The sequence below is a fragment of the Lynx canadensis genome, chromosome C2 (assembly GCF_007474595.2).
Source record: "Lynx canadensis isolate LIC74 chromosome C2, mLynCan4.pri.v2, whole genome shotgun sequence".
NCBI lineage: Eukaryota > Metazoa > Chordata > Mammalia > Carnivora > Felidae > Lynx > Lynx canadensis.
In genome coordinates this window covers 111,033,705-111,061,593 of record NC_044311.2, presented here as the reverse complement: position 1 = coordinate 111,061,593, position 27,889 = coordinate 111,033,705, and the positions used below count along the sequence as shown (strand labels likewise).

Below are 27,889 nucleotides of genomic sequence, written 5' to 3'. Positions count from 1 at the left end.
TCTTCGTCATTATCACAAATAGCAAAGCTAGCTGTAATTTGAGAGCATTTTTCCAACTTAGTTTATATTTATGTGAGAGGCAGCCATGTTTGTAAAAAACCTGATAGCCCTATTATTTTTTGTATTAATCTCCAAGACTTTAGGCAAGTTCTTAAAGATAAATCCATTTTCCCCCTTTCAGGAAGGGCTTGCCCTGAATTAGTCACCACATACCAGAAATAGCCCGTTATAACTGCTTCCCAAGGTCTCCAGATGTTGGTTTAGTCCCCTGCTGGGGACTATTCCTTTTAGCCATGGCATTTAGCACAAGTTGTTGGGGGGGGAGGGGGTGGATTGTTTTGGTTTTGTTTTTGTTTTTGTTTTTGTTTTGTTTTGAGCCTAAAGTAAAATATACCTAGCAATGGCTGATTGAAGAGAGCCATGTTCCTGCTGAATATCAGGTTCAGTTGAATAATTCTGGGAAGAAGAAAGACAGCAACTACAGAGGAAGGTTCATATAATTCTTAACTTAGTATTATCATTATGCAGTATTACTATGAGTAGCAATGTTATAAATGTCTCAAAAGTACAACCCCATCACCTGGAGGACCAAAATGAAGAAGACATCCCAGATCTGCCAATCCAAACTGCCAGACAACACTGCCTTGAAGCAGCAGCAATTGCCCGCCTACCGGTTACAGCTCTCGGCCACTGGAGTCCTCTCTGGCTTTTTTGCCACAGGAGCATTCTGCCTTGGTGTGGGCATCATCCTTATATTGTCTGCAAAGAGTATCAAGGAAATAGAGGTTTGTCCCGTCTTACAATTTTAAGGCATTACATTTTTAAAGCATTACATTTTAAGGGCAGGTTCTAAGAATTTTCAGCTTTAGAACTATAAGTGAGTGAGCAATCAGTATGAGAACAGAGCCCCTCAATAGATGAGACTGGAAATAGAGGACACTGGAACATCCCTTTCTCAGCTGGTGCAGATGATGGCAGCCTCTGTATGTTGGCTTTATTCATTCCTACTCCCTCTTGAGGACAGTTACTCTCACATTGGTCATCTCAGCCATTTGTTTACAGGCACCTGGCAAAGCAGAAGCTTTTTCAGCTGGCAGAGTGCTGACCAAGGATTCATAGAGGTAGGAGAAGGAGAGGCAGGGCCACATGACTGCCAGATGCCCATGAGTCACGCTGATAAAAAAATGAAGAGACAGAGATAGAAGTCTTCAATTTTGTCCCGCTTTCAAGCATTGTGTCTTTCCCTTTGCAAGTGAACTCCCTCTGAGATCATTAATTTAGGAAAGGCAAGAACCCAAATCTTTCTGGCCTCTTAAGGATACCTAGAAAAATTAACCAAATTCTACTCAAGATTGAGAAAAATTGAAACTAAGGGCACACCACCCCCCGCCCCATGGCAAGACTTTGTCAATGTGATTAACAAACTGTTGGAGGATGAGAATCTGAGAAGCTGGTCTGAGGAGGGGACATAAGAGTTGGTCGGTTAGGTCAGCCATGCCCACATTCAGTTCAGTCTAACAAAGTAAGCAAATGTTTCATTCAAATCCGCTTTGAGCAGATTACCAGACATCTCCAGGCTATGACCTCCATTCTGAAGGCAGCCTTGGAAAGCTGATCTATTCCGTCTCCTGATAATGGCTAACAACAAAAGTATGAAGGCCAAGTCTGTCAACATTGACTTAACATTTATGAGTGTCTGAAGGTGCTAAGAGTTCTGCTGGGTTTGCAAATGAGTAAAGATAAGTAAGTTGATACCTGCCCTCAATGAGCTAATGGTAGAGCAGGTAAGGTAGTGTGTGTGAAGAACAGAGAGCTCAGCCATGGTTGCCTTGTTCAGCACATCCACAGCCCCTTCCTTGCACACTGTCAGTACATAATAGGCACAAACTCTTGAAGGAATGGATTAGGGCAAGTGGTGAGGACTTCAAAGAGGAAAACACTGTTTCAGGCCCCAGTCTTCCTTCCAAACCACACTGTTCTAATGCCTTCTATTTTCTGCTCCCAGCAATTTATCTCCCCAGGAACTAAATACCATTAAGTCCTTTTGAGTTCTCTGGTGTAAGATGTAAACCACCAGGCCTCACCAGGGGCAGATGCAAAATGGCAAGAGAAAATTATACTTGCCTTGTGGAAGGCAAAGTAACTGGCTTACAAGGTTAATGATACTTATTTCCACAAACAGCTCATCCTACTTAATTTTCTATTTTCTTCTTCACCAGCCCCTTTCTGGTTCTTCTGCTTTTCCCATGTCCTCCTTGCTTCCTTCCTGGTTATCCACCCCAACCCACTATGAAGTGCAGCCTCCATTAAGAGGCCACCATTGCTAAATGCTGTCACCCTATGCATGTGAAGGGAACCTCACCCCATGGTTCACTAAAGCCATTCCGCAAACAACTTTCAACAGAATGATTTTTATCATGTTAAGGAGATTTTCCAATTGACTTTTTTTAAAAGTCACTTCAGATAGGACTATTTCTAACATTTTTTTTCTTTATACAAGAAAACCAGAAACTGCTGTGACAGTGAGATCCTCTTTTACACATGGATGTATTTCATTATATTGGGTGAGAAGATGGAGTACATATCCCAGGCCAATGTGATCAAGGACAGACCCAGTGGAAGAGTTCTGAGTGGCTTTCCTCTTCTCACTTAGCCCTGTGCGACAACAAGGAAGTGACCTTTTTCCAATTCACTTTAAGCAAGAATGATCATTCCTGCCTCTCCAAAATTATATAAGGAGCAGACTGTGGTCTTTGCTGTCATTTTAGAGTTATAGATTTATAAGGCCATTTGAGACAGTAGGTCAGAGATATGTTTTCCTCATATTTTTTTTATTTATCTTATTATTTTTTTCATCATGATAAGTGTATTCTTTAATCACCTATTTCACTCTTCCCCCGCCCCCGACTTACCCTCCGGTAACCATCAGATTGTTCTCTATCGTTAAAAGTCTGTTTCTTGGTTTGTTTCTCTCTCTCTCTTATTCCTCTGCTCATTTGTTTCTTAAATTCCACATATAAGTGAAATCATATAGTTTTTGTCTTTCTCTGACTGACTTATCTCTCTTATTAGCATTATGCTCCCTAGCTCCATCCACACTGTAGCAAATGGCAAGGTTTCATTCTCTTTTATGGCTATATTGTATATATACCACATCTTCTTTATCCATTCATCAGTTGTGATGGACATTTAGGCTGCTTCCTTGGTTTGGCTACCTCATAAAGTTTTTAGAGCTAGAAAGCACCTTAGATATCATCTACTCAAAGATCACCATTTTTTTCTAATTCTGCATTAATAGGGCTCAAGAATGCAGGGAGCAAAATGTATACTACTACAACAGGGTCACAGATTAATTGATAGATAAAATAATGCTAAGGAACAAAGTGTGGGCCCTGGAGGGAGGTTAAGTATTTAACTCAAGGTCAGAGATTGGCTGAACTGAACCCCAGTTTCCTCAGTCACAGTTTAGTGTGCTGTCAGTTCTGAGAGAGCCCTGTTCTTTAAAGCTTTTTAAAAATCAGAATGCAGTTTCACAAACAGAAAGGGCATCAATATTTTCCAAAATAATAGTTCAAGCCTTCCTGTGTATTTAAAGAATGATTTAATAATTAATTAAAGATTTAAGTAAATATAAGCATCTAGGTACAATTAAGTAGCCTTTTGGCTAATTTTTAATTTAGTTTTGGCTTCAAAACTCCAGTGGTTTGCAAGGATTAAAAAATCCAGTCTTTCTTGTTGGTCTTCCCTCCCAAAGAATCGTAAATCCCATTGGCAGTTTACCAAGAAGAAGGCCACTCCCTTGCTTGCTTGCTTGCTCTTCCCCATTCCCATAATCTTCCAATTATTCTTCAACACAATGAGGAAGAAACAGAAGGGAAATGCACAGCCCCAGTGGCCTCTCTGTGAGCCTCCCTTCCTTAGGCTTCTTCCAGCTGTATCTTTACATAACTGAGGCCCTCAGCCAAAGCTCATAGGATTTGTTCATTTGAAACACACCGCCCTTTTTTAAAGAGTCCACTATACCATTTTTCACAGAATTTGATTTTTAAAAACCAGAATGTGATAACACTTAAAGCAGAATTGTTCCACGTATATAAATAACCCTACATTTTGGAAGCATTTCTTTTTCTGTTTTTGGTCCTTTTTAATAACTTCCTCTAGATGTCATGTAGAAAAATTCATTAGTATAAATATTTTCCATACAATAGAATGGAAACACAGTGAAGTGACTTCCCCATAAAGCTGATTAGCCTCAAGCTGTAGGCCCAGTTCTTGTGAGTCATTGACGAATATTTTCCTAATGACACCTCTTTATGATCAAGACCTGAGCCTTTATCACAACTGGTTACGTAAATATGCAGTAGAAACACTGAATTCCAGGTCAGTGGCAAAATGCTGCCAGGTCCCAAAGTGAAAGACTGTAAAAGGGCCCACTCTTCCCAAGCATCTGCAGAAACACTTTTGTCCCCTACTGTAGGTTGTTTTTCAGTCATGTCCCAGCATCCATGCCCTTGACCCAGAGAGCTTGAAGGCTTAGGTGGTGGACTCAGGACTTGATTTTTAAGAAATGTACTCATGTAACTTTTCAATTAATAATTGTTCTTTTCCCTGTCTGATAGATTAAATACACAAAAATATGTGCAAATTGTGCAGAACTGAGAGAAGATGCTATTAATTTTGACAAAGAATGCACTTGCTCTATTCCCTTTTACCTTTCAGAGACAATGCAGGTAAGTGAAATTCAAGAGCCTTCAACTGGCTGTACACAGATCTACTCCTATTTCACACTTGGCAGTAAGTTCATGATTTCCACCAAGTGCTTTCCAAATCTGAAAACACAAAAAATAAAACAGGGTGGGGGTGAGGGATCTTATAAAGTGTTGAGTTCATGCACAACTCTTTCCCTACTTTTTTCCTTTGGAATTCTATTCTTCTCCTTTGTCTAAGTTTCTAGACTCTTTACCTGTCCAACTTTCTAACATAATTCTTTAATTAATTTTTTTTTTTTCAACGTTTATTTATTTTTGGGACAGAGAGAGACAGAGCATGAACGGGGGAGGGGCAGAGAGAGAGGGAGACACAGAATCGGAAACAGGCTCCAGGCTCTGAGCCATCAGCCCAGAGCCTGACGCGGGGCTCGAACTCACGGACCGCGAGATCGTGACCTGGCTGAAGTCGGACGCTTAACCGACTGCGCCACCCAGGCGCCCCTAACATAATTCTTAACATCAATGAGACAGACTTTATTCCAAATGTCAACAGAAGAGGGGACTATAGAGATCTTTGAGTCTAACCACTCATTTTATAGTGAGAAAATTAGGGCTGAGAGGCTAAATGACTTGGCCAAGGTCACACAGTGAGTTAGTGTGAGGGGTCACACACCTGCTGGGACTGTCCTTCCTTCCCCCCTGCCCCCACCCCACCCCTAAGTCATTCTACATATACAATTTTCTTTTCTTTTCTTTTCTTTTTTTTTTTTTTTTTTTACAAAGGCACATCACTTTACTGCCCTATCTGAAAGGTAGGTACAAAGATGCAAACAGTTACATGTATACAAGGAGTAATGTTTTCCCAGAAATATGTTTTATAACTACTACGATGGTGCCAAAGATAAGTTCAAGAAGGAGAAAGACTCTCCTTAGGAAGATTAAGCTCCTAAGATTTGGATCCCTGCTGGGACTGTCCTTCCTTCCCCCCTGCCCCCACCCCACCCCTAAGTCATTCTACATATACAATTTTCTTTTCTTTTCTTTTCTTTTTTTTTTTTTTTTGCACAAAGGCACATCACTTTACTGCCCTATCTGAAAGGTAGGTACAAAGATGCAAACAGTTACATGTATACAAGGAGTAATGTTTTCCCAGAAATATGTTTTATAACTACTACGATGGTGCCAAAGATAAGTTCAAGAAGGAGAAAGACTCTCCTTAGGAAGATTAAGCTCCTAAGATTTGGATCCAATTTTTACTAGTCTTTAATTACAGGAAGTTGAGGAATTCAAAACGATTTCAAAATTTTTCCCATAAAAATTACTATCTTTTAAAGTTTACCCCTCCACTGATCTTTTTTTTTTCTTTTTTTAATTTAAATCCAAATTAGTTAGCATATAGTGCAACAATGATTTCAGGAGTAGATTCCTTAGTGCCCCTTACCCATTTAGCCCATCCCCCCTCCCACAACCCCTCCATTAACCCTCAGTTTGTTCTCCATATTTATGAGTCTCTTCAGTTTTGTCCCCCTCCGTGTTTTTATATTATTTTTGTTTCCCTTCCCTTATGTTCATGAGTTTGGTCTCTTAAAGTTGTCTTATGATGTAAGTCATATGATTATTGTCTTTCTCTGACTGACTAATTTCACTTAGCATAATACCCTCCAGTTACATCCACGTAGTTGCAAATGGCAAGATTTCATTTTTTTTTGATTGCCAAATAATACTCCATTGTATATATATATACCACATCTTCTTTATACATTCATCCATCGATGGATATTTGGGCTCTTTCCATACTTTGGCTATTGTTGATAGTGCTGCTATAAACATGGGGGTGCATGTGTCCCTTCAAAACAGCACACCTATATCCCTTGGATAAATGACTAGTAGTGACATTGCTGGGTTGTAGGGTAGTTCTGTTTTTAGTTTTTTGAGGAACCTCCATACTGTTTTCCAGAGTGGCTGCACCAGCTTGCATTCCCATCTACATATACAATTTTCTAATCCCTAAAGGCAACTCTTGGCCTCGCTCACTGTCAGGCACTGAGAAGTGGCAAAGAAATATTAAGAGAAGTTCCTGCTCTTGGTCTGGTTAAAGTCCTGTGTTAGTCTGGGTTCTCCAAGAAGCAGATGCCAAGACGGGATTAGACATGCAAGAGATTTATTGGAGGGACTGCCTGTGAGGGAAAATGGGGAGAAAGCCAGAAGAGACTGAGACAGCTGTCAGACCACAACACAACTCTGACCCCTGTGAAGAAAAGGGAAGGGGAGAAGGAAGGAGGGGAAAAGGCACAGGAGAAAGAGAAGGAGGGAAAGGAGGAAGGAAGTGAGGGAGAAATGTGTTAGACTGCAGTGTACTCTTTAGAAAGTTTCAGCAAGGCCAAAAGAGAGTCCCTAAAGAAGTCTGCCTCAGTATCTCCACTGTGCTCAGCCATTGGGAGCAGCCAGGGACATCATGGCCTTGGTGCAAACACAGGATGATTTCAGAGCATGACAGCTGGGGTCATCCCTCAATTACTGTCCCTGTATTAGCAGATCCCAGAGGCATCTTTTATCTTACCTGGTACTCAAGAAATGAAAAAACTATATTCCCTTGAACTTCTCAAAGGTCCTGTCCTGTGCTCTGGACTCCACACCCCTCCACCAATGGCGTTCTTCTCCCTGACCTGGTTGATCCTTCTCCCTCCTCTTCATAGATGATTCTGCATGGAAGGATCTAAGTATAGGCAGGTCTTCTCTTGAGCTTCCCACTGAGCATTCCCCTTTAGCTACCCACCTCAAGGCCCTGCTTCCACTTCAAACTCAGCTGGTCCCAAACCAGACTCACCATCCTCTCCTGAAAAACCCTCATCACTTCCCTTTCTGGTAAAGATCTCATCACCAAGGCTCTAAACTTTCCTCTGTGACTTTACCCGGCCTGCTCCTTTTTCATCTAAGCCTCTGATGTGTGGGAACTTTTCTTCAATCCATCTCTCCAACCACTCTGTCCCCTCCATTATTTAGGCGTTGCCTCAGCTCAGCTCTCCTGGTCCCTTATCAGAGATACCTAATTGCACTCCCAGCCTTTGGTTTTCCCTACTTTAAACCACGTAAAATCAGTTCACTGTCCTCCCTGCCCCCCCAAAAAAGCACTGTTTCAGGTTGCTCTTTGACCACCTGAGGCCCAGCTACCTTTTCATAAAAAGGTAAAGGAGGAAGGAGACCTTGTACTTCTGCCAACTGGCCAATTTGCTTTTGCCTGATAGAACTCTATGTTTCTGCTGTTAATTTGCCTGGAAAATCTCCCCACTCACTGCCACTTGTTTTAGATGCCTAACATTCGTAAGCATTCCTTGAGCCCCCTTTTCACTCATGTCTCCAGAAACAGTTTGCCCACATTTGTTTCCTGGGAGCACTGCTTTCATTCTTCTGATGAACCTATAATCACTTGTGTGATATCCTGTGGACGCATTTCCCCCACTTAAAGGATCGTGCTCTGCATGTCACACCACAACTACCCACTTGCAAGTATCTGCACCACACGCTCAACCTTTCCTCCTGTTACCGTAGATAAGATATCCCTGTTCCAGTCTTGAAGTCTTACCTCCACTTGTGCATAGAGGCCATTTTTCTTGCCTCTATAAGGACTTAATTCAGCAGTTCTGTCCTCTGATATATCACCAGCTTTTCTTTGTCCTCAATCATCCCCAGCATACAAAACATATTATTTCACTTCTCTTCAGATAAACAAACTACTCTTCTGTTCTCCCAATTTCCCTACCAGCTATTGTCCCATTTCTTTCTTCCCGTTAGCAGAAAAACTCCTCAAAAGAGTTGTCTATCTTGGCTACTTCTAATTCCTCTCTACTCATTCTCTCTTAAACCCAGTCCAATTAGGTTTTTACCCCTAACACTCAGTGAAATTCTGAGGAAACCGATGACTTTCTATGTTGATAAATCCAGCAGTCAGTCCTTAGTACCTTGTCACTCATTGGACACAGGTGACCACCCCCTCATCCTTGACATACTTTATTCTCTTGGCATTCAGGATCCCATAATGTCTTGGTTTTCCTCCTAGCCCTCTGGTTGCCCTTCTTTGGTTCCTTTGCTATTCTTCCTTTTCCCCAAACTCTTTATGTTGAGATCCACAGGGCTTTAGTCCCAGTCTTCAGTCTTCACCTCTCTAACTGCATTCACTTTTTTGGAAATGTCATCTATCTCCAGACTTTAGATGCCATCTATTGCCAACACCATTTTATATCTCTATCCCAAATATCTCTTCCAAATCCACAATTGTATTTCCAGCTGCCTTCCTAATGTCACCATGTGGATGTCTAATCGATATCTGAAGTCAACGTTTCTAAAACTGAATTCCTGGTTTCCACTTCTCCCCTTATCCACTGCACCCCTCTTCCCCCCCCCCAAAAAAAAGCAAAAACAAAAACCCCTAACCCATCCAAAGACTTCTCAATCTCAGTTGAAAATAGCTCCATTCTTCTGGTGCTCAGGCCAAAAGCCAAGGAGTGATTTGTGACTCCCTTTGTTCTCTGATATTTCACACCCAATCCATCCTGTTGGCTCTACCTTCAAAATATATTCAGGATCTGTCCACTTCTCCCACCTCTTGTGCTACCACCTAGCTCCATGCCATTCCACCTCTTACTTGTATTTCTGAAATAGCCTCCTAACAGGTCTCCTTGCTTATATTCATGTTTCAATATAGCAGCCAGAGTGAGAATTTAAATCCTAAGACATATGTTATTCCTTCGTTCAAAAAATCCCTGCAGTGGAGGCACCCCACTGGCTCAGTTGGAAGGGCACATGAGTCTTAATCTTAGGGTCATGAGTTTGAGCTTCATGTTGGGTATAAAAATTATAAATAAACAAACTTTAAAAAGAAAAGTCCCCGTATGGCTCCTCTTTCTACTCAGTGAAATCTTAAGTTCTTACAAGGCCTTACATGATTTGTCATCTTATTTCCTCTCTGACCTAATCAATCCCTCCATTCTCTTCCCCCCAACCCCACTCTCACCACAATGGACCCCTTACTCCTCAAATAAGTCAGGCATTCTCTTGCCTTGTCCCCTGTACCTGATATACACTTGGCTAATTGCCCTACCTCCTTCAGGTCTTGACTCAACCCTCTCCCTAGTAAGGTCTACACTGGCCATCCTATTTCACACTGCAACATATCTACTCAACTCACCCCTGTAATACTCCTGATCTTTGTTAACTTGCTGTAATTTTAATTTTTTCCATTAATACTTATCACCTTCTAACTTGCCATATAAATTAATAGTTTATGATATAGTATTGTTTATTGTCCATTTCTCACTGTTGTGTCCCAAGCACCTATAAGTTACCTGGCACACTATAGGTGCTCAATTAATGTTTATTGAATGAACATATGAATCTTTGCTTCCTCCACAGTACCCAGCACAGTCTATTTTATGTGGTAGATGCTCAGAAAATGTTTGTTGAAAGACTAAATGAATGCAGGAAATATAAAGTCCTAAGTTGTATGGCTTTATGTCCTGGGAAGCTTTGGCTTTATGTGACCCTTTCTTATTTCCCCTATGATCCCAAATGAAAGCATGTTGGCATTAGTAATATTCTGAATACATCTATATTGATTATGGCTAGTGTTAATCAATTTTTTTAAGTTTATATATTTATTATTTGAGAGAAAGTGCACATGCAAGCAAGGAAGGGGCAGAGAGGGAGAGAGAGAATCCCAAGCAGGCTGTGCGCTGCCAGCATAGAGCCTGAATGGGGGCTCGATCCCACAAACCTGAGATCATGAGCTGAGCCAAAATCAAGAGTTGAACACTTAACCAACTGAGCCACCCAGGCACCCCTAATCAATTTTTTAGGTAAGTCAGATATAAACTGTAAGGAAATTACTGAGTTTTACTTGGGTTAAGTGATATCTGCAGTCAGTGAGGGAAGTTTTACATATGTGTTTTTATAGATCAGAATCCTAGTTCTCTACAGCTATGCCCTCTCTTGCCTTCCTCAACTCACCATGCTGCTCCCCCAAAGTAAAAGTATTGTTTATGGGGCACCTGAGTGGCTCAGTTTGCTGAGTGTCTGACTCTTGGTTTTTGGCTCAGGTCATGATCTCATGGTTCGTGGGATGGAGCCCCATGTCAGGCTCCGTGCTGACAGCACAGATCCTGCTTGGGATTCTCTCTTTCCCTCTCTTTCTGCCCCTCCCCACTCATTCCCTCTCTCTCTGTCTCTGTCTCTCTGTCTCTCTCTCCCAAAATAAATAAACTTTTTTTTTTTAAAGTGTTGCTTAAAAAGTAGGAACAGACTCATAAACACAGAACCAACTGGTGGTGGACAGAGGGAGGGAGTAGGGGCATGGGCAAAATAGGTGAAGGGGAATGAGAGATACAGGCTTCCATTTATATAATGAATAAGTCACAGGGAAAAAGGTGTATCATAGGGAATATAGTCAATGGTGTTGTTACAGCATTGTATGGTAACAGATGATAGCTACAATTGTAGTAAGTATAGCATAATGTGTAGACTTGTCAAATCATTATGTTGTACACCTGAAGCTCATGTAACATCGGGTATCAACTATACTTCAATTGAAAAAAAAAAAAGTTAGTGTCGCTTAACTGGCAGGGCAGGAGGGTTGCTTAAAACAACGGAAAACCATTCTCTCACAGTTCTGGAAGTCAAAAGTCTGAAATCAAGGTGTCAGCAGGGTTGATTCCTTCCTGGAGTCTCAGAGTACTTAAATTTTTGAAGAAAAAATTCAAAAAGATAAATTCTTAAAGGGCTTTAGTTTCCATCTGTCTGTGTCCTTTGAAACCTTTAAGTCAAATAAATGTTACCAGCTGCTAACCATTCCTTTCAGGCAAAGACGTTCTCATAAAAATCCAACCAAACCAGTTAGAGCAACAACAGGGCCTTCGGTTCACCAGTTAGCACACATTACACATGCTAGTCAGTAAACTCACAGAAGACTGCCTTAAACTAGGAGTCCTACACAAAGTGCCACTGAATTTAAAGAGAAGCAACACCATAAAGTACCTTATGCCTCTAGGACCAATAAAAAAGATGATGATCTGGGAGGCTTTGTTAAGTTAAATCTTGGACAAAGAATCATTGAAAAAAGGTTATTGAAACACTTCTGTCCCTGGTGTGGTGAGTGTTCTTTGCCTGTTTATTTTGTCCTTTATATGAACATATAACTTTGGGTAAGTGGAATTCTCTTTTTAGCTTCCAAGAAAATGTATGGTAAATTCCACTCTGTGGGTTTCATATTTTCTATAGTTATGGGTCAACAATAGAGGTTCGCTTGTTGGGTGAGGAAAGGTGATCAGTCATTCTTGCTATGCCTGGCTCGCTCGCCTTACACGCTCTCTGTTTATGGTATTGCAGCCTACCTCTCTGTCGTGACCCAGAATCTCCCCTTTCTTGGTGTTCCAGACACTTTTCTCTTACAAGTGACTGAGCTCTTCAGCCTTTGTTGTTTTCTGTAACTGGCCACAGTTACCATGACCCTTATTTCCAGCCTGCCCTGAGTACCAGCTCACATTTTCCATACTTACCCACTTAAGTGTCCTTGGGGTGAGACCAGAAGCCTTTCCAAAATGCCATTTTTCCATAGTATAAGAGAATCAATTGACTCAGGAGATTGAAAAGGAATACATTTGTATTCTAGCACTGAATATAGCATCTAACATATGGAGAGCACTTAATAAAGGCCTTCATATTTTTGGATGCAGGCCTTCATTACTTTGGAGGTAGGTAGTATATTAATTATAAACAGCCACATTGGTCATTTCCATTTGCATCATGTATGCTGTTAGTAAAATCTGTATCAAGTCTGCTGGAGAATTTGGGTATGTCACTATAAAGATAAGCATGCTGGTAGCCTGTGATGAGGCAGCCTCATAGGACAGCATACATGAAAAGGACCTCTCTCATGGCAACAAGGTGACTTATCACTAAGGTGAAAATCACCTTTCTTTCAGAACCATGAGTTATTCTATTCCCCTTTTTTGTCCATAATGAATGGTTCACCATTTCTTGAGCAAGTGCTGTGTGCCAGGTACTGTGTTAGATCCTAGGGATACAAAGACAAAACCCCTAGAGCCAGACAGACCACACAGGGCTAATCTCATGCCTTTCACATGCACCCAAATATGCTTGGTGGTTCCAGCTTCAAATATGTTCAAGGATTTGCTTTGAAATCATTGGCTTTGATGCCTACCACAACTCCTAGGCAAAGCATTTTTCCTACTATTGCTAGGAAACAACAATATTTGTTACATCAATTTTATATATTGAGAATACAAAATCTTTTCATGGTTTTAAAATCTTTTCATGGCAGGAACACAGTAGCCCTTACAAAATCATCTCAAATAAATTAATTGGTTATTTTAATAATTCTGTGTAAATGAGGATTTTCCATCACTGATTTTTTAAAATGATTTCTTGGGTTTCTGTTTGATATAAAGAAACTTACAGTTCCCAGGGCACCTGGGTAGCTCAGTCCATTAAGCATCACACTCATGAATTCAGCTCAGGTCATGATCCCAGGGTTGTGGGATCAAGCCCTGCGTGGGGCTCAGGGCTGAAAATGGGGCCTACTTAAGATTCTCTCTCCCTCTGTACCTGCTCCACTTGTGCTCGCTCGCTCTCTTTCTCTAAAATAAAATTTGAAAAAAATTTTAAGAAAGAAATTTTCAGTTCCCATCAATTTTTTCTGTGGTACTTTTTATTACAGAAATCCTGTCTGTGTTTATTAATATTCTAGTTAATTCTTCTTACTCTGCTCTTCTTGCTTTTCTCCTTTACAGGGCAATGTTTATTTGTACTACAAGTTATATGGCTTCTATCAGAATCTTTATAGATATATTCTATCCAGAAGTAATAGCCAACTGGTGGGTACAGATTTAAAGGTAAGACTTTATTTAATTTGGTATAATACTCCTTTTTTTAAAGACCAGGTGGATCTTTCAGTCTAAAAGAGAGTTTGGAAAATAAACTAAAAACGTAAAGTTTTACAAGGCAGGAATGCTCATTTCATTCTTGCATAAATTGAAGGAGCTGGGTTTTCAGTATAATTGCTATTGAGAGGCATGGTTTCTCTCTTCAAAACAGTAATGTGTATCTTGTCCAATTAAATGGTTATCCTTTCCTGCACCAACCATTTTGGTAGTAACTCTGAGTGGTTGGTCTCAATCCAGTTCCCTGTATACCTACCATTGTTCTTCCAATAACTGGGACGTTCATTCCAGACCAGATTAAGGAAATTCAGCCCTACTTGATTGATTAAAAGACTTTGGTTTAATTAAATACCCTTTCTCACCTAGAACACAAAATTTTATTCTTGATAAATGATACTCACCACGCTAGCAAAAAAAGCTAGAAGGAAACCTTTTCCATACTGAGATTATTATATGCAAGTGATAATCAAATGATTTTTTAGCAACCACTCTTTTTAGATACATTCTGGTAGTTAGCTGTATGGATTCCCTGTGATAAGTCATCTAGCTATATAAACTCACCATTTGTATAGTTTCAGAATATGAGTTACACTTTGACAAAAAAGGGGTTTAAAAATGTATTTCAGTGTAGCTTAGTGTGATATTTAGCACAGCCAGCAAGTTAAGTTCCTTTCTGCAGATATATTGGTATGTTACATATTGTTAATAAGGGGGAAAAAACTACACACACACACACACACACACGTCTCCAAAACACAAAAATTTCTGAGTCTAAGTGAGCCAGAAGTCTGGGAAAAGTTGGTAGCAGTCCATAATCTTGTTATGTGTGAATAAATTACTGTGGGTTGATTTACATTGCCAGTGTTGTCACTTTTAACATTCTAAGAGAATTTACCAAAGCATTTCTCTTTACTGTATCATCTTGCATCCAGGATGTTGGAAACTGTGCTCCATTTAGCAAGTCCCACAATGGGACCCCCATCGCTCCTTGTGGTGCTATTGCCAACAGCATATTCAATGGTAGGTGACTTTTCCTGTCTCCATGGTGTGCCTTTTCATAAGCGTGTAATAACCTAAATGTCCAGAAGATCAACTCTGCAACTGGCAGTTCAAGAAAAATTTTTGTATGCATTATCCATTGACTTATGGTATTTCATTTGCAAATAAGTTCTCCCTTACCAGAGATTTGAAGTAGTTAGGGAACATGAGCTAAATGGAGCTTGACAATATTTTCCAATATTTGAGGCTTTGGCAAGAAAAAGAATAGTCTTATAATTCCAACACCTATTGCATGTAGGCATGTTGAGAGTCTACTGAAACCCTAGTTTATTTTTCATCTGTGTCTGGTTTTGTACTTTGAAGTGGGGCAAAAATGCTTGCTTATATCTCTGACAATTTTTAATTTCCTTACAGATACCATCATTCTTTCCTACAACCTTAATTCATCTATACATATGGAAGTCCCAATGCTAAGGAGCGGAATTACATGGTGGACAGATAAGTATGTCAAGTTTCGGAATCCAAGTGCCATTAATCTTTCTAGTGCATTTACAGGTAAGATACATATGTTAAATATTCTTAACCTCTTTACAGAAACATTGATTTTTATATATGGGGAAATGTTTATGATACCTCCTTCTTTACTTTTTGTTGACCTCCGTTTTGCTCTAACTTTCCCTACCTGCAGGCACCTCCATCATATACCTATCAGAAACATGAAATGATTGGTGCCCTGGTTCTTTCAGTTTATCATTTGGAAAAATGCAATGTTTTAAAAAACGTGTTGCTTCATCTGTAATTAGGGTCACCATGTAATTTATTGTCCAACCTGGTGCACTTTTGAGAGTAAAAAGGGGCACGAGAATAAGTCAAGTCATATGTTTGTTTGAAATTTGTATTTATTTATCAATAAATTGACATTACCCTATTGGTGGGCCTGTAAAATAATTCTATACAAACTATTTTAAAATGCAATTCTTTCAAAACTTAAAATGACATATCTGTGTATATTAAAACAACCTAAAAAAACTACTTTATTATTAGAATATTAAAAATAACATAAGCAGAATAATTATTCTGGATAGTCACATACTTTAATTAGTTTCTTGGCCATATCTGTCTTCATTACATGCCTCTGTATTTTTATTTTTTCTTATAGTTTTTTTAACATTTATTTATTTTTGAGAGAGAAAGTGGGAGCACAAGCAGGGGAGGGGCAGAGAGAGCGGGAAACACAGAATCTAAAGCAGGCTCCAGGCTCTGAGCTACGAGCGCAGAGCCTGATGTGGGGCTCAAACTCATGAACTGTGAGATCATGACCTAAGCTGAAGTCAGATGCTTAACCAACTGAGCCACCCAGGGAACCCACATGCCTCTTTATTTTTCTAATGAATCTGTTCTATTATTTTAAAAACATTTTATTGAAATATTTTTGCACCAAAAACCATAAGGTACCTAGGAATAAACCTAATCAGAAAGGTAAATGATCAGTGCACTGAAAACTATAGAAAGTTTATGAAAGAAATTGAAGAAGACATGAAGAAATGGAAAAACAGTCCATACTCATGGATTGGAAGAATAAATATTGTTAAAATGTCAATACTACCCCCAAAAGCTTGACAGATTAGAGAATAAAAGGAAAAAATTAGAAAAGGAAAAAAGAGGTAAAAAAGGAAAATGCTTTGAATAGAATAAAATAAAATGATGAAAGTCAAATAGAATTTTTAAATTTTTAAAAATGTAAAAAATATAGTAGAAAAAGTTAAAGAAAAATCTTTTTAATAAAAATAGAAAATAAAAATAGATTTTTTTTCTTTTTCTGTATTCAAGAATAAGAAAAGAAAAAAAATTGAATAAAAGGACCAGCGAATAGAATGAAGTACCATTGAAATTACATCTGGTTTCCCATAGAAGTGAAGCTATGAAGCACTTTGTAGTCCATAAACTAAGCAGGGGGAGAGACGTGTTTGTCAAGAGCACTGTTGGCCCAGTTAGGCAGGGTTTAGTGTAAAGGTCTGTTCTCCACTACATGGTGCTGCTTAGCTTACTGGGGTGGATTGTTGTGGTGTATGTAGGTGTGTATGCCCATGTGCAGAAGGGCTGAAAATGGTGTCACCCAGCTACCCAGTCTCTAGTATCGGAACTCTGTGCTCTCTGTGACTGGCAATCAAGCACCCTTCCTTTGTCTTGGGCTTCTGTCCACTACCCGCTTTTACACTGTCTGTGACCAAGCAGTCAGGTTGCCAGGCGGCACCTGACTCAGATGCGGCTGTGTTTCCCAACGCCTGACTTCTGAGGGACTGCAGCTCTGACCTGCTCAGACCTTCTGGAGGAGGGTCTTGTTGAGCAATGGCTGGATGCCAACCCACCCCCAGGATTGTTTGGGAGACTGCTGCTGCTGATGCCCAGAGACTGCAGCTGGGTGCCAGTCTACTCCAAAAACAGTTCACGTGATCCTGTAGCAGCAGTGTTTCAGGGTTTATGGAAAATCACAACACACATCTGGCACCAGGCTTCCCCTTAATGTCCTTGTTCCAGCACCAGCCAATGTGGCTGTTCTCCAGGGTCCACTGGGGCCTTTGCCTGTGGGGAGGCCACACAGCCTCTACCAAATGTCCTCCCAGCAGGGGAACCACCTCTCCCGTGTGACCTCGCTTTCTGCTCCTGAGGATTTGCCCTTCCCACCAGAGCACTTCCAGGTATCAAGCTGCAGAGTTTCAGACTCTGCACTTCCCCTGTTTATAGAGTCTTAATGGAACTTAAACCCTCTCCTTTCTCCCTTCTCCCTTCTCCCTTTTTTTTTTGTTCCATCCCTGTGACTGATTCCACTTTTCCACTTTCTCTCCAGCTGCTTTTTTTCTGGGTGGGGGGCTGATTTTCCAGTACTCTTCCCCCATCTCTGTCCTCTCTCCGCAAGCAAATACAGTTCCCTGCCCTCCACAGCTTCTCTCTCCCCCAGTTCACCTCTCTGCACCATGTACCTGCTGAGTTCTGTGGTTCGGGTTGTGCAGATTGTTGTGTTAATCCTGAAATCAGTTTTCTAGGTGTGTGAGATGATTTAGTGTTGATCAGGCTGCATTTCAGGGATAAGAGATGCAAAAAAAATTTTCCACGCTGTTCTGCCATTTTTGGCCCCTCCTCCAGATGCTATACAATATTAAACTTTCTTGATATCATTTAATTCTGGAAGAGAAAAACATTTTTTATTCAGTTAAAAATAAAGAGTTCCAGGGTGCCTGGGTGGCTCAGTCAGTTAAGCATCTGACTCTCGATCTCAGGGTCATGAGTTCATGTTCTGTGTTGGGTTTTGCACTAGGCACGAAGCCTACTTTAAAAAAAAAAGAAAAGACAATGAAATGAAATAAACAAAATAATTAATAAATAAATAAAATAGGAGCTCCATCAAAAGAGTTTTTACATAAATTGAAATATCCAGAGCAGAATTATAGAATTTGTTTTTAAATGTTTAGTTATTTTTGAGAAAGAGAGAGACAGAACGTGAGTCAGGGAGGGGCACAGAAAGACGGAGACACAGAATCTGAAGCAGGCTCCAGGTTTCTGAGCTGTCAGGACAGAGCCTGACAATGGCTCAAACCCACGGGCTGTGAGATCATGACCTGAACCCAAGTTAGACACTTAACCAACTGAGCCACCCAGGTGCCCCACAATCATAGAATTTAAAATTTAAATTTGTACACATTTTGACCTCTTATTATGTAATATGTTCAATAATTTCCTGCTTTTTGGGGGGTAAATTTTAATATCTTCTTGTTTGCAAGATATTGGCTTTCAATAACTATAATTCATTAAATCAAAAACTGAAGTTTTTTGATATTCCATATTTTGGATGCTTTGTTTAAAATTTTTCAACTCTTTTGAATTAAATTCAACCAAAAGTTAGAGGGCTTATTTACCAAAAAAGTTTGAGATCATTGTAGGACACATTTTTTGGTATATAAAATAGTTCTTCAAAGGCTCAAACATTTCTAAATTTCTGGTTGATGATATATAACAAAGACAGGCCACATACCATGCTGATGTATTTCCTTAATTTAGCATCCCTATTACTGTAAAAATTTTGCAGTTCAGTTTCAAAAATATTTAAATTTGCACAACTACAGCTCTTCTTTTGATTGGTAAAATAGTGTAGCTTGTTTGGATATAATTATAAATTATGTATGTACTACAACCAATTTAAGAACATTGTTGTGTTCTTAACACATTAATAAATTTCTCAATTTATTAAGAACATTATATTTATTCTGATATTGTGCTCCTCCACATTTAATTTATATTATCACTACACATTTATATTATCACTACAAAGCCAAAAATTTACACTTGCTGTTTGAAGTTTTTAACTGAATTTAGAATCAATTTATTATAATATTAGAGGCTTTATCTTTCAAGATTGAATATCTAAAAGCCTTGCTTTGATTCCATGAAAAATCAAACCCAAAAAATCAGACCAGCATTATAATTAACTTGTCTGGTGTTTCTATTTGAAACAACTGAAGACACTAATGTAAAACTTGCCTCATTTAACTGTTTACAAAGTGGTTTTTTGTGCTAATAGAGGCAAAACATGAAAGCTTTTTTTTTTTTTTTCTTTTTTGGTAACAACAACAACAACACAACAACAACAACAAACCCTCTAAATAAAAGAAGGAAGCTCACTTGATCTAAATGACAAGTCAAGGTCGTGCTCACATTATTAGATATAAATAGACCTTCTGTAGCTATCTGAGGTAAAGCATTGTCTTTGGATACACTCTTTTAAAAATAGCCACAAACTTCTAAAGTAGATTCTGATGTTCTTCAGCAGATTTATGTCTTTTAATTTTCACGCAGTCACTGACATCACAATGATTCCCCTGTTGTGGGGTAAATGTCAACTAACACTGCAAGTTTCACATTCATCAACTTTCTCAAGAAACTGTACTTAATTTTATATTAAACATATGTGTTCCCTTTTTAACTCTTCACAGCTACAGGGACTTACTAGCAAATAAAAACTGATACCAAACAATAAAATAGTTACATATTTGCACCATATAATAAATAATAAAACCACAGTTGCAAGGGAGTTCAGATGACTCTCAGCAAGACCGTTCAGCATCTATTTCCCACATATATCATGTATGTATAATGTAACCTATAATTTCCCATGTTTCCCACTGATCCCACTGGCTTATAGACTGGCATCTTCATGCATCTCACAGGCCAAGAGTGAGGTTATGACCTAATCAGTTGGAGTGTCAAACAGCTGGCAGAGGTCACAGGAATATGTTGTGTTTTGATTGAAAGGGTCTCTGGTTATCTTTCACTAATTACACATTAAAGTAAGTACTCCATTCACTGCACATTGGTATTTCACACACTACCCGTAAAGACCTGGAAGGTGGAGGGATGGAGTTATAAACATATTATTTGTTTGGGGTAAATGCTAAGTCAGTTGGGATAACAGACAACAGACATCAGCTGGAACTACTTTAGACAAACGGGCATGTATGGTCACTTTATCTCTGATTGACTTCCTACTGTTTGAAAGGAACTTGGCAGCATTCTATAGTTTTGTCTTCCCACATAACCACAGGCCTATAACACAAAGGGGCCTTGGCTTTCATGTCCTGCTATACTTTGTTCTTACCTTTACTGTAAGAGTTACCACATTATCTTGTAATTATCTATTTGAATACTTGTCATCCCCGCTTCAAGTCTGTGAATTCCCTGAGGAAATTAGGAAGTTTTATATCCCTGTTCCTTCATACATAGTGAGCAATCAGGAAAAGCTTATTGTTGAATGAATGGATAAAAGTAAATGACCCAACTTGGAAAATGAAGAAAAGTGGTGCCTCTTAAACCACACTTCTTATACTCTTCAGTAGTGGGATGGAGTGGGAGCGGGGGGTTGGTAGGAGAAGGCATGCTTGAACCTACATTTTTAACAAGCTCCTTGGGTGACTTGGGTGTCAATGTGCCCATAGGACACATTGTCTTAGGGCATGTCTCTGGCTAAAGTAGACAGAGGGTGAGGTCCACAGTATGGGTTCCAAAGGCAATTTCAATTTTTATCAAAATTCTTCTGGCAACAGTGATTGAAGTTTTGGGAAGGGTCAAAATAGGTGAGCTCCACAGAATTTGCAGAGGAAGTTTCTCCAGCAAAGGATTATTTCCTGAGGAAGTGTTTAAGAATACAAACATACTTCAACAGATTAATCCAACCAAACACAGTACTCACTTTTACCAGCACCACACCCCATGCTTAGAAAACACGACTGGGTTTCTTTTAAGAGAAAATAGTTTAGTTAATTGTCAGAGTTGAGAAAGAGTGGTTTTCCCTTTTTCATTTTGTATTCTACAAATACTAGGACCAATTGTCTGGAACTAAAAAGTTCATTAAACAATTTTCCATTATTGGGGCGCCTGGGTGGCGCAGTCGGTTAAGCGTCCGACTTCAACCAGGTCACGACCTCGCGGTCCGTGAGCTCGAGCCCCGCATCAGGCTCTGGGCTGATGGCTCAGAGCCTGGAGCCTGTTTCCGATTCTGTGTCTCCCTCTCTCTGCCCCTCCCCCGTTCATGCTCTGTCTCTCTCTGTCCCAAAAATAAATAAACGTTGAAAAAAAATTAAAAAAAAAACAAAAAACAATTTTCCATTATTAACTCATTCTTTAAAATTCAATATAGTTTTTAGGATCAACTTCTGTCAGCTTTAATTAGAACCACTCATTCCTTTATTGAGCATATATTGAATACCTACTATGTGCCAGGCACTAGACTAAATGCCAGCAGAAAAAAGATGAGGAAGACATTGTACTCAAGAATCTGCTGTAGAGTGGGAGAGGCAGACATGCCCACCATGGGCCCTAAAGTGGGAAGTATGAGAATGAGACTAAACTCAACAGACTCATTTCCTGGCACTGGCCCTCCCTCCTGTGCTTCCAACATTCCCACAGCACCCAAACCGACTAGGCCTCCTGGATTTAGAAGAGGCTTGCAGTACCTTTGCTCTTCACCTCCTCCCATCTACCAGTTCCTCCTCACTTCCAGCCTTCAGCTCTTAGGCACACTATTGCAGAGAATCTCTGTTTAACACGATCTTCATGCACAGACATGATAATTTCCTTAGATTACATTTCTAGAAGTAGAATTTCTAGACCAAAATATAATTAAACCTTTTTTAAAAAAAAGTTTATTTATTTTGAGAGAGAGAGAGCAAGAGAGAGACAGGGGTAGGGGCAAAGAGAGAGGGAGAGAGAGAATCCCAAGTAGGCTCTGCACTGTCAGTGCAGAGCCCGATGCAGGACTCGAACCCACAGACTGTGAGATCATGATCTGAACCAAAATCAAGAGTCAGACACTTAACCGACTGAGCCACCCAGGCACCCTTATCAAACTTTTTGATGCATGTTCCTAGATTGCCAGAGGTGTTATTAATCCACACATTTCTCTGCTCTGTTCAAGAGTTCCCATTTCCATTGCATCATCAAGGGTTGTCACTCTTTTTCTCTTTACCAATTAACCAAGTTAGGTGAAATGATCATATCTTGTTTTAATTTTCTCTCTTTAAATTACTAATGAAGTTAAAGAAAATACAGAACCTATGATGATATCACTGAATACAACCACTATTATAATTTTCTCTACCTGTTTTTTCTCAGTGCTTTATATGCATTTAATGTAGTTGAACACATAATATACATATAATTTGATACTCTGTTCTTTTTTAACCCTATGACAAATCATCATTATTTCCCCTACATTTCTCTAGAGTCTTTTTAATCCATTATTTTTAGTGGTTATGTATTCAGAGAGCTCACACACATGCTCACACACACACACACACACACACTTTTTTTTTAAGTCTTAATTTTTATTTCTCTTAAGAATGCAAAAGTTTTTTCATTCTCTACATTCTAAGGAAAACTGAATGGGTATAGATGATTTCTTTCAACCATGTCCATTATTTTCTTCCCACAGGAACCGCAAAGCCCCCATACTGGTCTAAACCTGTCTATGAACTGGATTTAGAGGATACAGAAAACAATGGCTTCCTCAATGATGACTTCATTGTGTGGATGCGGACAGCTGCCTTTCCCACTTTCAAAAAACTATACCGTCGACTCAATCGAGTACAGTATTTTATTGAAGGCTTGCCTGCTGGTAACTACAGTTTCAACATTACCTACAGTATCCTTTTATACCACTTTTGCTCCTGGGGATGAAGGAAAATCAGTGTCCATCTGGGCACTAGTTGTTGAATTATTTCATTTTTTACTTTTCTATCCTACAATCTAATCTATCTATATGAAGAAGAAATATATAGTTCTCTCATAGGTAATACTGTCACTTGCCACCATATAGCTGTTTTTCTACACCTTATGTAATCAAATGTGTACAATGGGTTTTTTAGGAATAACAGTAAAGCAGTATCAGGTAAGTAGGTATGGGTAAGTAAGGAGGGATATTTCTATCCTCCAATAAAGATTAAGTACCACGGAGCCTTGAGATCTTTAACAGAGAGGAGAAGACTGCTATGTAAGATGGGATGAGTTTGGAGGACCATAGTAATGAAGAGAGAGCAATTTGATAAGAAGTAAATGTAGAAAATGGGCTAAAAATAATGAAAACTGAGACTGTAGAGCCTTTTATTCTAGGCAAAACTATAGACCAAGGGAGCCCCGGACTCAAGAAGCAGGTCGGGTTCATCCAACCCATGTGATGTGTGCTGTAAGCTGTGCTCTGAAGACGCTATTCTTCCCTCCTTTGGCACAAAGCCAGCTAGTAGGGGTCAGTGCCTTGGTTACAGACATAAGGTCCAAGTTAGGAGATACATGCTTTCATATGAGATTCTGAATTTTTTACTTAGTTCAAAAATACAAATGTAACTCTTGATCTAAAAACAAAAAGACTTAATTTCAAAATGACACCAAACACTGTTTTTTAAAAAATATATATATTTATAAGCAATTTATACTCACTGTCATCATCAGACTTTAAAGTCTCTTCCTAATTCTCCTTGAAGCTGAAACTTTCCAGGGCTTGTAAAAACTTTGGGACATCAGCCCAAATAAGCATCAGCACTTCCAGTAGCATCTCAGGGCTACTGACTGGGGGTTGTTCTTGGGGCCCGTGGCAGGCCAGAGGATCTTAACACAAAGCTGTCTCCCTCCTTAGTTTCTATACCTCTCAGGGAGCTTGAATGAGAAATACTTGAGAGTAAGTGAATTGACTGCATGTGCTCCAGTTCCCAGCTCCATCTTCTCTTCTATCCTGGAGTGTGGATATCTCCATCCTGACAGGGGAGGGGGACCTTCCTCAGTCAAAGACGCCCCTACCGACGTGACACAGTCTCTACTTCTCAGCCTGTTGCCTCCTTTTTGTTCACTGATGAGGAGTACAGTTTGCCTTCAGTTTGTTCATTTTCATGTCTCCCAAAATGGAAATGAAAGCCACAAACTGATTTCTCTTATGCAGCATTATCCATACACATCAAAGAGTAAGCCAAAGACTATTACCTTTTTAATAGGAGTTTAGCAACCCCCCCCAAAATTTGAGATTGAAAGTTGCTTGACAGCGGTCTCTCAAATTAGATCTTCCGGTGCCACCAACTTTGTCTATGACTGCTTTACCAGTTACAGTAGCAATCACAAAACAGGAAGAAAAAAACCAATCATGTCCTCACAATGCATGATAAGGAGTTTCAAGTTGAGGAGAAGCATGGGTTCCAAACAAAGGAGACACTCTGTTTCTCCTCTGGAGACAAGCTCTCCTCAGGTGACTTCGCTCACAGTCATATTTTAATGCTGATGACTCTCAAGTGTAAATGTAGCAAGCAGAACCTAGATCCTGAGTTTCAGTCCTATACTTGTGCTCACCATGCTGAGCCCTGATGTGAGCGGTACCCAGCCTGCCTCACGGCCTGGCTGCTATGCAAGGAGAACAGCTATATCTGAGCTGCAGCAAACACCTACCACTCCTAAGGGGAAAAAGATGTTCTTTGTGCAAGGAAATGATCTTAATGGAACTGAGGAAAGAAAACAGGCAGGTGGGTCAAAGTGGCACTCAAGGACCTGGTGACAGTGAAGAATTCTGATGGAAAAGAAAGAGAGAGAACTTGTTTCCTTGTTAGGAAACTGGTTAATTTCCTTGTGCCTTTAAATCGCATGTTGCCAAGTGATTCGAGGCCTTTTAAGAGCTTTGCTGGGAAATGCTTCTGTCCTGTGCCGTTGCTATGAGAAGCCTTTATTTGTTTATTAGTTTGGTTTACAAAAGGCACCAGATGTTTAAAAACCTCAGGCCACATGCATAATCAAAATGACATCATTAAAATGCTAACGATAGCAAACCCACTTCAAATATTTTCTCTCCGGCAGTGAGGGATGTTTGCTTTTTCAAAACCCAAATGAATGCACCACCTTTAGCTTTCCCACCAAAAATGTTTTGCCATCTATCTCATTATTTTTTCTTCTTCACTGGTCTTGAAGAATTTTCCCTCAGGTAGAAATTCAAACAGTCTATGAAGGACTTTAGCCTACGCTGGGTCTCCTGATTCATAAACATAAATTTAGGCTTGCTGTAAAACCCATCTGTATTCTTTTCATTTCCTTGGGTCTGCCAAAGGAAATTAAATATATTTGTTCATAATTTAGTTGTCTGTAAGCCATTCTGATGTATTTGTGTCAGAATTTCTTTTATAGACTAGAGCTATGGTGAGAGAAGGCTTCTTTTTACTTAATTTCATTCCAGCAAGATACACCACATTGCTTGGTAAACATTAGACAATATGACATTGAATATTCAACCATTCTTTTAACCTACAAAACAACAAATTTATGTGGTTCAGACATTGAGGATACTATATTGGTACTATATTGAGGATATACAGTGGTAGAGCTGACAGTGTCGAGATAGGTCCTTAACAGGTCTTCTTGTTTTAGATTTTCCAGTAACCAGGTTCAAAGGAGAAAAATCAGTTGTTCTTTCCACCCTGACATGGAGTGGAGGCAGTAGCCTTTTCTTAGGTCTCGCCTACACAGTGACAGGAGCTGTGACATGGTTGGCTGCCTTTTCCATGATGGCAATCCACTTGATGCTGAAAGAAAAGAGAACGCTCTTCATCGAGCGGTAAAGTCAAGTTTTAAAAAGAAAACAAGAAAACACAGAAATGGACAATGAAGCAACTAACAGAGCCAATGATTTCTGACAAGGCTTAAAATGACTGGGATGTTTCATCAAGGGGAACTGGATTGACCGACCAAGTGCAATCCCAGAAAGATAAATACTGAGAGTTTCAGGGTGAAGAAGAGGAAGAAGAGGGGGAGAAAGCGGTGGAGGAGGAAGGATGGAACAGCATAATTATGTATTTAGTAAAGTGTCCTTGGAATGGGAAAGATAAGTCATCCTTGAGTTCTTTTCTTTTAATTTTTTAAATTTATCTATTTATTTTGAAAGGCAGAGAGAGAGAGAGAGAGCACACAAGTAGGGCAGGAACAGACAGAGAGGGAAAGAGAGAGAATCCCAAGCAGGGTCCATACTGTCTGCACAGAGCCCAATGCTGGGCTCAAACTCAAACCGTGAGGTCATGACCTGAACCGAAATCAAGAGTTGGACACTTAACCAACTGAGCCACCAGGTGCCCCCATCCTTGAGTTCTAAACCAAGTCTCAGGTGTTTATTTGAAGCCCTGTGCCAAAGGCCGGTGAATGCCTAGGGAAGAATGCCATCAGCAGACATAAGTAAGTAAGTCTGGGTTCCCAAAGACTTTTAACCTCAGTCTCAGACCATGAGTCTTCATTGCCTGGTAGAAATTACAGACTTTCTAACAATTGCTGAGCAGTGATTTTAGCAATCAGGATGATTTTTAAAAACTTATTTATTCAATGTTCTCTTCTTTCTAGGGATTCAAAACTCAGTTTTCTCTGCTAAGTATATACCTAGCAAAGATTATGGCAGTGCTCTGACCACCCAATATATAGCAATACACCAAAAAGAAAGGCCAGAGGGTTTCCTAAAGCTATCCATGTAGCTAAGAAGGAAGCACTGAACGTTGTAGATTCTCTCAAAAGTTGTATTCAGCATTTAAGGACACAAAACAATTCTAGAACTTATATTAGATGATATATCCTGGAAAGCAAATGATGTGTATTTATTTATAATACTTGAATTATATGTGTTGAGGGAGCTTCTCAGGGTCCATCTTAAAAGGTTTAAATACCTACTAAATGTAACTTAAATATATATATAATATATTATATTAATATATATTAAATATATATAATATATTATCTTAAGTATATAATTATTAAATATACATATTAAATATATAAATAATATATATTAAATATATATAAATATATATGTGTGTGTGTATATATATGTATGCGTGTGTATATATATACATATATATAATGTTTATTTTTTTATTTTGAGAGAGCAAGCAGAGGAAGGGCAGAGAGAGAGGGAGAGAGAGAGAATTCTAAGCAGGCTCCACACTGTCAGTGCTGAGCTTGATGTGGGGCTCCAACTCAAGAACCATGAGATCATGACCTTAAATGAAATTAAGAGTCATCACTTAACCGACTAAGCCACCCAGGCACCCCCTTGCTGAAGGTAACTTACAGAAGACTGAATGAAGTACATAGTAAAGCTGCACAGTAAGAATCCCAGTAGACTTGTATACCTAGATCTAATATTAACTTGTAAAAACATGTTTATGTTTATTTTATTATTATTTTTATTTAAAAAACCTTTATTTTTTAATTTTTTTAACGTTTATTTAGTTTTGAGACAGAGAGAGACAGAGCATGAATGGGGGAGGGTCAGAGAGAGAGGGAGACACAGAATCCGAAAGAGGCTCCAGGCTCTGAGCTGTCAGCACAGAGCCCGACGCGGGGCTCGAACTCACAGACCGCGAGATCATGACCTGAGCTGAAGTTGGACGCTCAACCAACTGAGCCACCCAGGCGCCCCTAAAAAAACCTTTTAATGTTTAATTTTGAGAGAGAGAGAGAGTGAGAGAGGAGCAGGGGAGGGGCAGAGAGAGAGGGAGACACAGAATCCTAAGCAGGCTCCAGGCTGCAAGCTGTGAGCTCAGAGCCAGATGTATGGCTCGAACTCACGAACCACAAGATCATAACATAAGCTGAACTCAGATGCTTAACCCACTGAACCACCCAGGCACCCCTATATTTATTTTTTTAAGGCAGGGGAAGCTTTATTCTGTGATG

The 27,889-nt window shown here is 39.6% G+C and overlaps 1 protein-coding gene across 1 annotated transcript; it reads left to right on the top strand.

The window, feature by feature from the left end:
- Positions 1-593: 593 nt before the first annotated feature.
- LOC115523898 (cell cycle control protein 50C-like) lies at positions 594-25,791 on the top strand. The gene is made up of 7 exons (XM_030330188.1): positions 594-785; positions 4,620-4,730; positions 13,511-13,612; positions 14,593-14,680; positions 15,074-15,214; positions 22,641-22,850; positions 25,601-25,791. The coding sequence occupies exons 1-7, from the start codon at positions 594-596 to the stop codon at positions 25,789-25,791; spliced, it is 1,035 nt and encodes a 344-aa protein (XP_030186048.1).
- Positions 25,792-27,889: the final 2,098 nt, after the last annotated feature.